Consider the following 17058-nt stretch of genomic DNA (forward strand, 5'->3'; position numbering starts at 1 on the left):
AATTCTTGTGTACTTAACTGCCAGTGGTGTCCATTTGGGTCAGGTACCCGAGTGCCACTGCATATCAGAGCCCAACATCCCAACCAAAAAATATCACTGTGTTGGTAGTTAATGTGCAACTGAGAGTAAAAATAAGATAACACCACCTTCCTAAGAGTGTAAGAAATGTCACAAAGATGAACCACTATAAGAAATACAGTGTGGGACATCTTTAGTATGCAAATACTGTACGGAAAAATATGGTATTTGCTAATTTCAAAGTTTTGTCCTGGTTCATTTTATAATTAATAATTAAATTGATGCTAAACATCAGACACGTCTTAGGTTCCTCATTCAGGCATCTCAGTCACAGTGCTTGGATTAAATAATGGATGATTCAACATAAGAGAAACAACAATATCGAGTATCTTTATTAATTCTGTTAACATTCTAGAGAACAAATGACATCCAACATTGCCTTCTGCCTCATCATGAATCAATGATTCCTGTTTTGGAAGATTTTTGAAGTTTTCTGCATCTGGAAATCTTATTTAACAATAATGTTTCCAAATAAATTAGATCTGCTCCCTTCTGATGATGTAATGAACTGTTATTAACTAAGTGTGGTAGTCTAAGGACATCAGGAACTGGCTTGGATAAAATGTTGTCTACATTAGGGTAATGCAATAAACCAAGAAAATTATGTATTGAAAGAATAATGCCATCCAATATCACAGCATATGATATAACTTGGATGGAAACATGCTAGAATTGAACCTATGTCTATTTAACTTCATGTATATACTTCATATTTATGTATATAAAACTTCATATATATGTATATGTACAGCTGGTTTTAGCTTCTGCTCCCAGCAGAAGGAATTTCCTGAGCAGCCTGAAGTAAATATTTGGCAGTTCCAATTCTGAGTTTCAGAGAACTGTTAATTTGCCAAATCTGAACATACGGACAAAACGACCATTGAGGCGACTACTCTGTCACACCCGCGAGGACTTCTGCACTCATACTGCAAAAAATAAAACTGTGCGGCAAAGCACTCGCCTGGATAGAGCCAAAGAACAAATGTGTACATTAATTAGCGGATTAATGAGTGAATTGGGGTGTTCACCCCGGGACCCTCGGTCGGGACCCTCCGGCGGGGCCAGAACGGAGCTGTGGCGGGGCTGTGGCGGGACCGGAGCGGGGCCGTGGCAGGACCGGAGCGGGGCTGTGGCGGGGCCATGGCAGGACCGGAGCGGAGCCGTGGCGGGACCGTGGCATGACCGGAGCGAGGCTGTGGCGGGGCCGTGGCAGGACCGGAGCGGAGCCGTGGCGGGGCCGTGGCAGGACCGGAGCGGGGCTGTGGCGGGGCCGTGGCAGGACCGGAGCGGGGCTGTGGCGGGGCCGTGGCAGGACCGGAGCGAGGCTGTGGCGGGGCCGTGGCAGGACCGGAGCGGGGCTGTGGCGGGGCCGTGGCAGGACCGGAGCGGGGCTGTGGCGGGGCCATGGCAGGACCGGAGCGGGGCTGTGGCGGAGCCGTGGCGCGGCGCCCCCTGGCGGCTCCGCTGCCGCCCGCGGGACCAGTGGAACTTTGCGCGCATCTCGGCGCAAAATGCGCGCTCAGAGAGGGCTCGCTCACCTCCGCGATGCCAAATATGCAGCAGAAACGGCCAAATAAGACAACGCCGAGGTTTTTGTACTTGAAGGACCCTAAACCATAAAGAACCATCTCCTTTCCAAACGCCATCAGGCCTTTGGACACTTAATTGCACCCACAAACACTTCATGAGCACCAGTAACTCCAGAGCACATGTACTCCGTGTATCTTAATTAAAACAGTGAGCAGGTGGGATGTCTGATATATAAAAACATAATGTTCCTAATACAGAGTTCAGAACACCGACAAATAGCTGTTTGACTTTCAATCACTTCTTTAAACGACAACAAAGTTTTACTAATAAATGATCACCTCTCTTTCCTACCTGTGCTGGAGTTTCAGGCCATGTTCAGCTGCGAGGGTATTTTAAGCAAAAGTAAAATATGTTTAGAATCTGGGTTTTGGACAAACGCTTTATCAGATAGAAATTTCAGCACAAAGCATTCCCTTGCAAATATGCATGAAATTCCTCTGAAAAGTCTGGTTGGAAAATCTTTATAATCAATATTTTGACGACACAATGCTTTTGATACACTTAAGTTACCTTCGTTCCTGCAGGATTCCTATATTTTCCAATAAAAACATTCCTCTCTAACAAGTCATCTCCGACTAAGTTCATTACACGAAGAAAAAATATTCAGCAAAACAAATATAACCTCAATTCGCCTCGCAAGAGAAAAGGCTCGGTAAGGAACAGCCTCTCCGGTACGAGCGCGGATCTTACCTCTTCAACTGTCAGAGGCATACAGATCCGATACTCCTTCATGAGCATATTCCTGCTGCTCAGTGCGGACCGGCGAACTGGGAGAAAAGTGGTGATTTCTGCACAGAGCTCACGACGGAAACCAAACACGGGGGGAAATAATCAAGCCTGTTTCTCTGTGCGCGCTTGACAATGTGTCCCCAAGACAGTAATGCAACCATCCAGGAAGGCTGACCCAGCGAGAAGAGAAACCACCACAACCGCTTCTTTCTCCCAGTTCTTCCTCCTTCACACTGCGATCATGGGAATCTCACAGACGCTCGCACCGAGATACACTACAAAGTCTCAAACCCCCACCGCTCTCGCCCCAGCCGAAGACATCCGTCGGAAGTGCATGGAAACGCCGGGCTCTCTCGCGGCTGTGTCAAGACATGCCTGGGGCGGCGAAAAGAACAAACGAGCCGAAAATGTGGCTTTCGCCCCCGCCGGCAGCACGTCGGGCGGCAGGAGAGATGCGATGCCGATTCCCAAGACAAAGGCTTTTTATAACGTTGCCTTCCCCGGCTGCCAAACGCGGCTCCCACCTCCCCGCCGCAACGCGGCTGCGGCCGCCGCGGCTCCCGCTGGGCTCGGGGGGGTACGGGGGGGCAGCGCGGCGCTCGGGCGGGCGGGCGGCCGCGGGTTCCCCGGCGCAGCCGCGGCCGGGGGTGCTCACGGGCGGACTCCGCGGGAGCGGAGCGGCTGCAGCGGCGGCGGCCCCGGCGGGGCTCGGCTGACATCAGCGGGGCGGCAGGAAGGAGGGAGGGGGCCGGCGGGGGGGCAGCGGCCGCCGCCGCTCGGGCGGGTTCAACGGGGCCGGGCCGCGGGGCTCAGGGCAGCGCTCGCCGGCGCCTCCCGGCAAGGGGACACCGGCAGCGTTGAGCCCCAAGAATTCGCGATTTCAGTTAATTCTGCCATGAAGACTTCTCGGGTTTTGGAAGTTTATTACCCTACGTGCGACAAGGCACCTTGCAAAGCATTTACACCCCCGTGCAGGAGCAGCGAGCCCGTGAGCCCCGAGCTCGCACCCGCCTCCTTGGTACAAAAGGAAAGGACAGCGTGCACTCGGTGCGGACATACACAGGATGTGGAGGCCTCACCCATTTCCCTTCTGGTCAGCCCTCCGCTATCAGCCAGCTCGTTTTGCAGCACAAATAAACCCCTTTTTTTCATATAGTTTTTTTACTTTCAAATGACACGCAGAAAGTTCAGTGAAAAAAGGCCTCCTTTCCTAGCTGAACTATAAAGGCAGAACCGTTTTAGGAGGTCTCCCCTACTCCTTTAGTGAGGAATTTGTTAGTGGAATCATTTTTTAAAATGCTTGGGGGTTGTGTTTTTTACCCACATCTCGTTAAGTTACAACTTGAAATGCAAAGGAACCTAATTCTGAAACTACCTGGGAACCCTGAACTGTTACACAACGTCAGCATTTCATGTTTAAAATGCTCATCCTGCTGTTTCTCCTGTGTTCCCAGTGGCTTTAAAGCCAGTCACTGGATTGCAGAGAAGCACTGTAAGAGCAAAACACAAGGCATGGCACAGATAATGGTAAAATATACATCTGCACTTACATACCAGTTATTTGCAAGAAAATAAAAGCTTTGAAATACTGTATTTGGGACAGTTAAAGAGGAATTTAGGTCTGCAATGAAATGTGTGTTTCATAACAATAAAGAGCAAAAGCCCCTCAGAATTTCATTGGTTCTGGATGTACATTTCAGAGCAATTCTCAGCCCAGAGGACACAGTGCCATCTCCTGGAGCCAACAGTGTCTGTTTGCCAGCCCCTTGCAATAATGGCACAATATTTCACATCTCTGCCTTCCCAGGGAAGTGCAAACACCTACACAAAGAAATAAAAAAATCTGAGAGCTCTATTAACAGTCTGGATTTTCAACTGAGGTATGAACAATGTGTTTAATGAGACCTCTGTCTCAAATCTGACACAGCCATTTATAAATATGGAAACTGCGGCTGTAATTCACAATGTTGGTACTGTATGTTCCTGGAATTCCAAGCAAAATAGCAAAACCAAGGCAGTACCTTGTGATATCTCACTGCAGGAAGGACATTGAGATGTTGGAGCATGTCCAGAAAAGTGAATGGAGCTGGGGAAGTCTGGAGCACCAGGGGTGGCTGAGGGAGCTGGAGCCTGGAGAAAAGGAGGCTCAGGGGGAACCTTTTGGCTCTCCACAACTCCCTGACAGGAGGGGGGCAACCAGGGGTGGGGGGGTTGTCAGACTCTGCTCCCAGGGAACAAGTGATGAGAGGAAATAGCCTCAAGCAGTGCCAGGGGAGGTTTAGACTGGATATTGGAAAAATTTTTTCACAGGGTCATGAAGCATTGGAACAGGCTGTGTAGGGAGGTGATAGAGTCACCATCCCCAGAAGTGTCCAAAAAATGTTGTTTGGATGTGGCATCTGGAGACATGGTTTAGTAATGAACATAGAGGTGGTGCTTGGCTGACAGTTGGACTTGATGATTTTAGAAGTCTTTTCAACCATAACGGTTCTGTGATTCTGTGGTATTACCCACAGATGAGAGACAATTCAAATTCAGATGTAAAACGTTCTTCAGTTTTGAGAGATTTTCTTGTGGTTTCTTCCACTGGGAACAATATTTCTGGTTGCTGAAACACATTGTAAAAGAACCTGAACTTCTTGGCATAGGGCCTTGATGCTACCCAACTATAGGCAAGGACACTGATTTCAATAAAACCAGGAGAAAGACTTAAACTGGTTTATCACTTATAATGTGATTGCAACATGAAGCAAACCTTACAGCTCTGTGTACATTAAAAAAGCAGATCTGCAGAAAGCAGAGTGTCAAATATAGAACCTGCTTAAAATGGAAACCAAGACTAGTTCCCATACCTGCAGCAAAACATTCTCTGGTCACCCCAAACCACAGCTGTCTTGTGCTGGTTGCACATGGGGAAAGCAGTGACCCCAAGGATATACCCCTTAAAACTCCCCACTGGGAGTGACCAGAGTTTTCCAAAGCACACTTCCCAAATGCTTCCCAGGAGACATGCTCCAGTATCTGCCAAGCATGCCTGCCTCGCTTTTGGGTTTTAATTTCCATGAATTGGCAGATTTTTTTAGTCTTACCTCTGCAACATGCTCTCAATGCTCTGTTGTGAAAATGAGACATTTTTCACTCGTTTTTCATTTCTGACCTGGGGGGAAAAAGCCCTGATGTTAAATTATGCTGAGTATGAACTCCAGATGGACTTGTGTCAGCAAAGTGTCGCTTCAGAGTAAGAGACAGTAAGAGCCAAGCTGTTTCTTTGGGTGTTTCACTAAGGACTTTTGAATAAGAATTCAGTTTCTTTTTTAGCCACTCAGGGATTCTATATTGAAGGCAACAGCTGCCTCCTCATTTCCCAGCGTACCCGTGCAGGTAAAGGAAAACAATTGCAGAAGGCATTTATTTTCTTCTTTCACAACAACAATTGCAGAAGGCATTTATTTTCTTCTTTCACTCATCTGAACCAATTTACTGTGTATGGGACTCTAGCATGTGACTTTTAACCTCCATGGAAGGCATCACTCCCAATCCATCACCTATAAAAATATACTAATATTACCATGAGCTAAAAAATTAAATTGTAAAAATAAAAGCTCTGTAAAAATTTGTAAATGGCCAGAGTTAGGGAAGAACAACTGATGTGCACTGTGTGATACCTGCATATATTTTCAGTACTTAAATCAACTGAAATTAAGTAAAAACAATAATGGATAAATTCTGTTATCAGACTTTTCAAATCAAGTTTATGTTCAAATGGAAAGTGATTCAAAACCCATGGTCTGTGCTATGCTATTGGAAGGCACGTATCACTGTTGCAAAATACAGTATTGGAGCTTTGAATTCACTTAATTGAATTACTCTGAATTTGCACCAGTGCAGCAGATGTAGGAACTCAGTCTTAATCCTGTCAACAAAAGATTTAAACCAGTTATCTCAAATACCCCTTTGCCACATTAACATGTTGGTCTGTGTACAATATGATCTGAGAGTAACACAAAACAAAATGTAATTTCATGGCAACCTCCTCTTTCTGGAAATCCTAAATAACATCCAAAGATTCCCATGGCAAGTGGTTGGAACTAGACAATCCAAATGTCCCTTTCAACATCCAATCATTCTGTGATTCTAATTCAGGGTGTTCCCTATTTTAGGTGTTTGCTTGCACACACGAGGGAGTTTTTCTGAACTTCCTCAGTGAATGAAACTTCTGTAGCGTATGAAATTGTGTTGGGAGATAATGGCAACCTGCATGCAAGGCGTTGCACCAACATCTCACAACTTATCAAATGCATTGATGGTGCAACGCAGCCTAGATCAGGATTCTTGTGCTCTTAAAAACCATGGTGTGTCCTACCTTTCCCCCACCTCTCCAGCAATGCCAGGTGATGAAAAGACTCAAAGTTGAAGGAGATACAGTGAAATCCCCAAGGTGAAATCAGCAGCTACAGAACGCGGAGTGCTCCACTGCGGCCACACGGCTCGGCTGTATCCAAATGTGGAACACAAATCCCCCATCCTCCTGCTTCACCGCCCTCCAGCTCCGAGCAACATCGGGGCTGTGGCAACTGTGCCGAGCCCCGCGGCCGTACCGAGGGGCACGCTGGGGGCCGCGACTGCACTCCTGGATTTGTCACTGGGGAATGTCACTGGAGATGTCGCCGCCACGTCTGGCACCAACTCTCAGCTCCCCTTCCTGGGTGCCGGGGAGTCTCCCGGCCAGACTGGGGCGGATTGAGGGGCAGATTCATTCAGAGGGGCAGATGGCGGGCCGGGTCCCCTGAGAGGGGCGGATTGAGGGGGGAAACTCAGAGGAGCACATTGAGAGAGGATCCTCTGAGAGGGGCGGATTGAGGGGCAGACCCCCTCAGAAGCGCAGATCGCCTCAGAGGGGCGGATCGCAACCCCGGTCCCCTCAGAGGGGCGGTGGGAGGGGCGGTGGGAGGGGCGGGTCCCCTCAGGGGCGGGACCCCTCAGAGGCGGGACCTCCCCCCTGCGGGTCCTGAGGCTGCCGGGGGTGGCCACAGCAGTGCCTGTTTGCCGCGGCGCGGGGCCCTTCGGCGGGGCTGCCCCCGGCGCGCCTGCGCGCGGGCCCGGCCGGTTCCGGTGAGCGCTGAGGCGGCGGAGCGGGCGGACATGGCGGAGGGCGGCGCGGAGCGGGCCGATGGCCGCATCGTCAAAATGGAGGTGGATTACAGCGCGACCGTGGACCAGAGGCTGCCCGAGTGCGAGCGGCTGGCGCAGGTGAAGCGGGAGAGGAGCCTGGCGGGACGGACGGGCTGAGTCATGGCGCGCTAGGCCGCGCGTGGAGGCGGCGCGGAGGGACCCGCGGCCGCATCCTGCCCCAAGATGCGGTGTTGACGGGTCCGGTCGCGGGCTCTCCGTGCCGTGCTGAGGAAGGGAAGGAGTGGAGGGCTCCGTCGTTTCAGGGCTGTGTGGAAGGGTGGGCAGGATGGAGGTTCGTGGCCGAGCACTGAAACTGCTTTCCGAGGCAGTGGTCACGGCCCCGTCCCTGCCAGAGCTCATGGAATATTTGGATAACGCTCTCAGACACATGGATTCTTAGGATGTCCTGTGCAGAACCAAGGCCAAGAGATGGACTCGATGACCCTTGTGCGTTCTGTCCAACTCAGCCTATTGTGTGATTTTGAGACGGGACGAGATTTCGGGGCGCAGCCTCGCGGGTGAGGGAACCAGAGGGCCCCAGTCCACCACAAGGGCCGTGGCTCTTCCCTGCTAGCTTTGCACTGCGGAGTTGCTTGTTCATCCCGGGGCTCTATGCGCTAGAGCTGCCTTCGTATCACAGGTCCCGGGTCAGGTTGGACAGACAGCGCTGAGCATCCTTTAACTTGGTTACATGTAAGCCCCGGGGATCCAGGGCGGGCTCTGGGGCTGTCTCTGCCTCTTTCGGCTCAGTAAACAACGTCTGTGCACACGCCCTGTGTGACCGCAGGATGTGTTCCACATGGGGTTATAATGATGGAGCATCGGTGTTTTATAAAAAAGTTCTTCTGTGGCTTGGAGATTCTTATGCAACTCAGATCTCAGAAATGACAGAACCATGGAATCACAGAGTGGTGGTTTGGGTTGGAAGAGGTTTAAGTTCATCTCATTACAGCCTCTGTCTTGGGTAGGGACACCTTCCACTAGTCCAAATAGGCCTTGGACTTCCAGGGATGGGGCAGCCGCAGGTTCCCTGTTATTGCTGTCATTTGTTGTCCCAGTAGGATGGACCTGAGTCTTTACATGCTGCAAATGCTCTGCTTGATCCACATGTCTCATTGTGAAAAACACACATGTTGTACAGTTCTGAAGGCAGTAGCCTGAAGATAGATAAATTGCATCTTAGATGATTTTAAGACTACTGTATGGAGGGTAGGCACAGGGATTTTATCCCGCAGGCACAGCTCTGCAAAGGAATGGACACCATGGCCATGTTTCATTCTGCAAAACATAGAAACTCTGTGGCAGTAAGAGCACATCCCTGAGAAACCATTGTATGTAGTCTAAAATATTTTAGTTGGAATGTTTTAGAAACAAACTTCATTTTCTTTGGTTTGTTAGTATTTTCTAACAATTTTTTTGTTCCTAGTTTCTAACTGTTTTTTGCAGCCCTACCATTGCCATGGGCTGTTACAAACTCACCCATATGAACTTTTTTTTTACTAGATATTTGCTAGGATTTGTGACTTAGGACTAAAAGGACATTGTAGTATCTTACACTCCTCTAAACAAAGGCAAATATGGTTCTCAAAACCCCATCAAAACCAGAACTATTATAATTCCATGCTTAGCCTGTAAAGCTTGTAGTTAATGCTTTGTATAATACACTGTAATTATGATATGAATATGGGTGAAAGTAATAGGAGAAGAATTTTTTTGGGCATGGTAGTTAATTGCATATCTGATCTCACTGAAAACTCTGTTTTGGCCAGAGAAGAAATGAGTTTTCCACGCAGCTCAGTGAACGTGAGCTCACCAAACCTGTCTGAAACTTGCCAGGTTTCTCTCCCAAGGCAGACAACTTAGAGCATGTGTTGTGCGAAAATGAAACTAGTACCTCCCCAGTTTTATCTCTGTGTAGAACTGTGGATTTAACGTGAATGCTATGCATACATATTTTTTAAGGAAAAGAAATCAAAAATCAGTGTACAGGCTAGCCTGTGTTTTTATTTATGTGGGAATTTGAGCTACTCAGTTTAAACTGAATTATGTACTTATGGAGATAATTGTTTGCTTGTCTTATTAGGAAGGAAGATTGCAAGAAGTCATTGAAAACCTTCTCTCCCTGGAAAAACAAACACGGACGGTGAGTAGTGTGTGGTGATGCTGGGATGTGTAACACTCCTCACGTTCCACTGGATTAAAGTGAAGGGACTTGGAGTATCCTTGGAGTATCAGTCTTTCTTTTCTTTAAAAAGCAAATCAATAAGACCAGACACAATGATTTTTTCCCCTTTGTGCTGGAAGGCTGCAGGTTGTTTATCTTGTCTCTGACATCCTCTTGGTTTGTTACAGGCTTCTGACATGGTCTCCACATCCCGAATCTTAGTTGCCATAGTGAAAATGTGTTATGAAGCTAAAGACTGGGATGCTCTTAATGAAAATATTATTCTTCTATCAAAGAGAAGAAGTCAGTTAAAACAGGTGAATTTAATCATTTGAAACAAAAAATAAAACTGTATTTTGGAGCTGTACTACGTATCTGGCTCCCCGATGTGTGTAGGGACTTTCTGTGTGAAGATGGTGTTTCATCTTTGCACTCTTCTGCAATGTATATTGTAGATACATTCATTATTCATGTTTAGATGTATATTAAATAGAGTTACTGCATTTTATTGTGCTCATATGAAATGTGTGCTTTGCATGCTTGCTTTTGAAACTGGCATTCTTTGGCATAAAACACTTGCATTTAAGGAAGAGCGAAGTTTATTACACTCTGTGTGTTCAGTTTGAGCAACAGGTAATTTTAGTGGCATCATTGTTTTAGGAAGGAAAAGGTTACCTATCCTTTAGTGTGCAGAATATCACTAGTATGTGTAAAAGTAGGAGTAAAGTTTAGTTCTTTGACAATCACAGACTGTGGCTGAAGGTGTGGATCAACCCAGCTGAATTTTGAGGACCTTCTTGAGGAAGACGTTTCTAGAAGTTTAATTCTGGGTTTTTTTAGAAGTAGGTATTATAATAATAATTTTGCCAGCTTTGTCAGCATTGTTACCAGAAGTGCACATTCCCATACCTGTGCTTACTACTGAAGGAAGAAATCCTCCTTCTTCCTTCCCTTACTGAGGAATCTACAGCTGTTCTGAGGAGAGAGGGTAGTGCATACAGTTAAGAGAAGGTACAAGTCCATTCAGCCATACAGGTCTTAGGGCAAGCAGAGAAATTCTAGCAGTCCATTTGAGTCCTGTGGATTTGGTAGAAGAGGAGTTGCTTTCAGGATAGAACTGCATGGCATGGATTATTTTCAATAACTAGAGAAACTGGGATGAAAAAAATGACAGGAAAGCATAATGTTTGCCTTGTAGCATCAGTCTGTAGCATCATTGTATACATCTTCATGAATCAGAGAGGAGATGGGTCTTGTGTGCATTTTGCTAAAACGAGTATATTCAGTGTGCTGTGAAACTATTTATTACTTACCTCTGAGTGTTACAGCTTGAATTCATTAGGGAAATCTAAAACCACAGTATGTTTTTCCCCTGTTTTCATACTAGGCAGTTGCTAAAATGGTCCAGCAGTGCTGCACTTACGTTGAAGAAATCACAGACTTACCAGTCAAACTGCGCTTAATCGACACGTTGCGTATGGTCACAGAAGGAAAAGTAAGGTTTTGTTTTAAGACTCAGTGTCTAAAAGGTAGAATAAAAATATTTGCCTACCTTAAAAGTGTAGTTTCTTAGCATTAGTTTTTTAATCTTGTGCAGTTAAGACTAAAACTAATTTTTAAATTACCCGGAGAAGCCAGCTAGTTTATTTCCTTCCAAAAGACTGCAGATATTTTCCATATTTAAATCATATGTTGAAACACTGGTCATGTTCCTATGGTAGGTATTTGGTTGTGTTATTAATATAGTTAGTAATTAATTTCAAAATTCTAAAATGCCATTTCCTTTTCACTTTTTTAAAATGTTATGTATTAGAATTTGTTGGGGAAATGGGCAGGTTTAATTTAATTTCTCCTGCACTTAGAAAGGTATTACATATAGTTTTGATAACTGGAAGGGGATACCAAGTGAGTTACTTACATTGCGTTCCTTTTGCTTTAAAAAAAGAAATAATTCTGAATTGGGCAAATTTGTGTCAATGTTATGACTTCTGTCTGTTAGTCTAAATTATTAGTAATCGAGTCTTGTTGATTAATGGCTGGTTAGGACTAAGTGAAATAATTCAAATGGTTTGTGTTACTAAAGTTAATTAAAGTGTAACTTCCCATGTGTTTTGATATATTCTAGCAGACAAAGTATGCAATACTTTATTCCCTTTGTGTTTGCCTAAAGAGTCCTAGGTCAGTGTAGACATTATTTTTCAGATTAATTTGGGCCATAAAAGTTTGGTGTGTCAGTTATGCATTGTATTTCATCAGTGTATCTTGTGGACAGTGCTGGTGTAGTGGATGGATATACAACAAATTTAGTAGTTATATGATGACAGCATCAAGTGTATTTCCCAGTGGGAATTCCCAGAGTTTGCAGTCCTCTTTAGAGAATTCCAGTATTTAAGCTCTTCTTTCTGCCCTCAGATATATGTGGAAATCGAACGTGCTCGCCTGACAAAGACACTTGCAACAATAAAGGAACAGAATGGGGAGGTGAAAGAGGCTGCCTCGATTCTGCAAGAGTTGCAGGTAACGCCTTGGAACTCACAATTGTATCAGCAATAGCAATTAATTGTGACTGTTCTGAGATTGTTTAGAAACCAAATCAGATATGTTTGCAGAAATGCCTGGAATGAGATGAACTGTCATTAGTGAAACTGCAGTTCAGCTTTAACTGCTTTTGTTAATCTCATGGTTGGGTTACATAGAATATTTCCACTTAGAAAGTAGATTTCAATTTTCTACCTAATGCATTGAGTGTAGTGTTGGTGGATTCTTTGGTGTAAGTGGGGGCGATAATTAAAATGGTATAACCTTTATTCCATTTCCAGCTTTCCTTCTGCTGTTTCATTTTGGTGTGTTCCCCCTCCAGACAACCTTCCACTCTTCTGGCACAGTTAACTGCCACACTTGGTGACACTAGTCACACTAAGTGACACACTTCACTTGATTCAGCTTTGCCAACATTAAGTAGTTATAATTTCATTTCAGGTGGAAACCTACGGTTCAATGGAAAAGAAAGAACGTGTAGAATTTATCTTGGAGCAGATGAGACTCTGTCTAGCTGTAAAAGACTATATTCGGACTCAAATTATCAGCAAAAAAATTAATACAAAATTTTTTCAAGAAGAAAACACAGAAGTAAGTAATTGGAGGATTTCTCACTCTTTTTCCCTCCCCCCACCCAAATTTTAATGTGACTTCAATCTTCAGGTCTAAGTATATTTATTTAAATCCCTCTGTTTTCTGGGGTTCAGCTGAATTTCATTTACCTGTCATAGAGCTGTGTTAATTTGACTTTTTGACACTGTTTCAGAAACTAAAGTTGAAATACTACAACCTAATGATCCAGCTGGATCAACATGAAGGCTCCTACCTCTCCATCTGTAAGCACTACAGAGCCATTTATGACACTCCCTGTATCCAGGCTGAAAGTGAAAAGTGGCAACAGGTAAAAAAACTTTCCATATGAAATGTCTGTGTTTCCATGTGACAAATACCCATTTCTTACCACATCAGTGTACAGTGGATGAAATAGCTCATCAGTCTGTTTTTAATTTAAATGGTGTATTAACAAATTGGTTAGTTGAAAACAGATTATATGATACAGTTGATTTCAAAAAAATGTTTATAGCCAACATCTTCATTATATTACCTTTGAAACTGAGAATGTCACAACTGTTTCATACAAGTGTAGGGATTATAAACAGCTGTGCAAGTGTGGTCTCAGTGGTGCTGTTGTGTGTGCAGTACAGATGTCTTTCATGTGAAAAGTTCTTTTTCTTCATGTATTTATTCAAAATACTACAATTTTGGTTAACCTGTGTCAATTTAAATGTACCACAGTTCATTTCTGAACGATAGCATCAATTTCACTATAACTTCTTAATACACTGAGCTTAAATCTTTTATATATTAAACTCTAAACTCCGTATCAGTTTTGGCAATTCCTTTGTTTAATTATGGGAAAAAACCCACACTTTTTCCTCTTAAACAGGCACTGAAGAGCGTTGTTCTTTATGTTATTCTTTCACCTTACGACAATGAACAGTCTGATTTGGTGCACAGAATTAGTAGTGACAAAAAGCTAGAAGAAATCCCCAAGTATAAGTGAGTATTCTTTCTAATAACCAATTCTTAGATTAAAACGTGTCTCTAACAGTGCAAGTTATGCTGAGTCTGCTGTAAGCAACTCTGAATTTAATGCTGCATTAAGAATACTGCAAAAATGTCATGGCTGTTCTGTGTGAAAATGAATCTCTTGTAAGAGAAAGATCTTTGTTAGAAAAACAGTGTGACTTGAGCTGCCCCCATTATTTATGGTAATAAGAATAAAACATTTAAAATTATGCCTTTGATCTATTTAAAGTGTGAACCAGGCCTTATTAATACAGGATTGTAATCCAACTGTACTAAACCATTTAGAGACCTCCTAAAACTATTTACCACCATGGAGCTGATGAGGTGGAGTGCCCTAGTTGAAGAATACGGGAAGGAGTTGAGAGAAGGATCCCTTGACAGTCCTGCAACAGATGTTTTTGGCTGTACAGAGGAAGGTGAAAAAAGATGGAAAGATTTAAAGAACAGAGTTGTGGAACATGTAAGTATCAGTGTCTATAAACAGTAGCTGTTTACTCCATGCTTCAGCTAAAAATGTTTTTTTCTTGCCATATTTTAATGACAAAGACAAAAAAAGTAGTGAATAAAGAAAGCAGCAGGTCGTGTCTTTTCTGTTGTGTTGTATTTCAGGATTTTATTTGCTTGTATATCTTTATTGTATTTGTATATTTGGCATAGTTGACAGCAAAAAGATCATATTGCACTCAAATGAGGTTTAGCATTCCTGTTTCAGTAAAGCATAAATCTGAAAGTCTTGCTGTGTATTAAGTTCATAATAGGTTGATTTGTTTTCTTAATAATTTATCACGTAGAGACTTTTATACCTTCCACCAGCAAAAGAGCTGTTTGTTCACAGCCTCTCATGTCCCTCATGCTGGACTGCCATTAGAGCACTACAGTTCCTAATCTGCTTTTAACATGGACTTTTATATTTTTGCAGCCTGCTTCAATTATTTTTTGCACATAACCCTCTACTCTGAACACTTTTATTCCAGAATATTAGAATAATGGCTAAATATTATACCAGAATTACAATGAAGAGAATGGCACAACTCCTGGATCTGTCTGTTGATGTAAGTCTTGCTTTGCTTATTGTTCGTTCATAAGGGGGATGTGTTTGTGCCAGAGATGTGAGTATTCAGCAGAGTAATGTTCTTGTTTGATTTAATTTTCTGCCTTTATGGGAGTTAGAAAACTATCCATTAAATCTTAAACTCAGTTTCACGATGCACGTTGCCCAAAAGGCAAAAGCTGCTCTTAGAAGTTCAGTTATTTTCAAGGCCTTGTGTAAATGCTGGAGCTTCTTGTCTGGTGTTTCACTGTTGAAGGGTTCTTGTCCATGAGTGATGAAAACTGACTGAGGAGAGTGTCCTTCACCTGCAAATGTCTATATTCATAGGTGGTGGCACTTTGGGAACACAGGGTGGAGGGGTCTTCCTGCCCCCCTCTTTTGTGTTTTCAAGAGCTTTCCAAGTAGAATGACACAACCTGGTATTTTGAGTGCAAATGAAAAGCTTTACCCTTTTCATGGAATCTGCTTTTCCCACAAACTCAGAACTAACCCTGTTTGACAGTGGTTGGTAATTACTGGGCTTTTCCCAAGCCTTGCTTGCCACATGACTTACTCTGATATCTGTGTAGCCAAATACTCCAAAGTGTAAAAGTCTATTTGGGTCGCATATTAAACTTTAATTTCATGAAAGATAATCAGAAAGATATAGGTCAATTGAAAACAAAACGGTTGTTTATTGGTTTTTTTTTTTAAATAGCTTGTGCTAGTACCTTGCATTGCCAGCATGTGTAATATTAAAGTATCTTGCATTTTTTTAATGTACAAAATTGTTACAGCTGTATATACTTGTGTATAAAGAAAATCTTGTTCTGGGTGCTTTCATGCTGTTTGGGAGGAATTCTGGTGTTTTGTAGGTAAAAATGCTATTTTCTTGACTTAGTGCTGTTTGTCTTTACAGGAATCGGAGGAGTTCTTGTCTAACCTAGTAGTTAACAAAACCATCTTTGCTAAAGTAGACAGGCTGGCAGGAATTATCAATTTCCAGAGGCCTAAGGACCCAAACAATATACTCAATGACTGGTCTCACAAGCTCAACTCCCTCATGGCCCTAGTTAACAAAACCACACATCTCATTGCCAAAGAAGAGATGATCCATAACCTGCAGTAAGGTGCCTCAATAATCTCAGTGCTTTTAAAGAAGGCATTAAATCTTCATAATAGAGACTATTATTACAAGTGTGTATATGGTTTGTTTTCTCCCTGTCAAGCCTCCCTGGTCTAAAATTTAGAACATAATTCTGAAATTCCTGTTGACAATTAAGTTCCCTTGATTATTCATTCAGTTGTTAAATGTTTTTGCTACAATTGGTGAAAGAACAGAATAAAACTGTATTGCCTGTATAATAATAGTCTCATGATTTCTGTTTTTTAATGTGTACCCTTATCTGTCTAACCTGTAATTCTGTGGTTACTTCATTACAGGACTACTTTTGAAGATGTGATTGAGAGCATATACTGTAAATAGTAAAATCCTAGGGTTTTACAGAGGTAACTTAAAATGATAATAGTGTAAAGTTATGTCAAGGTATTTTTTTAACAAAAATCTGGATGTTTATGCTTAAGAATAATGCTATTTCTTATGATTTGGTAATACAGTTAGAATTTATTAATTAATTCTGAACTGCCAGAGTAATCAATATGTAAGTACCTAAGTCTTTGATTGGTGCAAGTCATTTATTTTGCCTGTTGTTACAGTTTGTAAGGGCTACAGCAGCAATTAATCAGTTAGCTAAGCAGGTACTAGGAAGCTGCTGCTTCTCATCATGTGTGTGTAATATTCTGAGCAGATAATGCCCTATTATTTACTTTAACCTCCTTGTAATGGAGGGAAGCTGTGGACTTTTCCCCCTGATCTGTTTTTTTAAGAAAGTAAAATAGTAGAACAAATAGTGTAGTAAGAATCAATGGAATGTCTTTGAATTTGATCTGAGTTGGAATGATTTTTAATGCTAGCCATAACCATTCCAGTCATAATTAATTAAGTAGAGACTATAATTGTAAATGATGTATCGAGACATATATAAATCTCATCTCTTTACAAGCACACTGAGCTTCATTCAGGCTAATGCTCTTTTCATGTGAATACACAGGAATTGGGAAACTCCAAGCAGGGATTTTGAGTGAGAGAAGTCTGAAGGGACAGGAA

The 17058-nt window shown here is 43.2% G+C and overlaps 2 protein-coding genes and 1 long non-coding RNA gene across 3 annotated transcripts in view; 1 reads left to right on the forward strand and 2 right to left on the reverse strand.

Moving 5' to 3' along the window:
• PITPNC1 (phosphatidylinositol transfer protein cytoplasmic 1) overlaps window positions 1–3071 on the reverse strand; it is a 76830-nt gene extending 73759 nt beyond the window's left edge. The window contains 1 exon segment of the mRNA XM_023938815.2: window positions 2359–3071. Coding sequence (XP_023794583.2) covers window positions 2359–2406 — 48 coding nt within the window. The 5' untranslated portion in view covers window positions 2407–3071.
• A 232-nt stretch (window positions 3072–3303) lies between these two features.
• On the reverse strand, window positions 3304–7416 carry LOC147649825 (uncharacterized). The gene is made up of 3 exons (XR_015278065.1): window positions 6761–7416; window positions 5487–5554; window positions 3304–5005 (listed from the first exon to the last, which is right to left on the reverse strand). It is a non-coding gene; the product is annotated as an uncharacterized LOC147649825 (long non-coding RNA).
• A 41-nt stretch (window positions 7417–7457) lies between these two features.
• On the forward strand, window positions 7458–16253 carry PSMD12 (proteasome 26S subunit, non-ATPase 12). Its single transcript, XM_086857510.1, has 11 exons — window positions 7458–7647; window positions 9653–9712; window positions 9922–10050; window positions 11121–11228; window positions 12146–12250; window positions 12713–12862; window positions 13038–13172; window positions 13719–13831; window positions 14147–14321; window positions 14836–14913; window positions 15811–16253. Exons 1-11 carry the CDS (start codon window positions 7540–7542, stop codon window positions 16018–16020), a joined length of 1371 nt encoding a protein of 456 aa, XP_086713636.1. The 5' UTR covers window positions 7458–7539; the 3' UTR covers window positions 16021–16253.
• The last annotated feature ends 805 nt before the right edge of the window (window positions 16254–17058 follow it).

Source organism: Cyanistes caeruleus, chromosome 19, assembly GCF_971803275.1.
Source record: "Cyanistes caeruleus chromosome 19, bCyaCae1.hap1.1, whole genome shotgun sequence".
Taxonomy (NCBI): Eukaryota; Metazoa; Chordata; class Aves; order Passeriformes; family Paridae; genus Cyanistes; species Cyanistes caeruleus.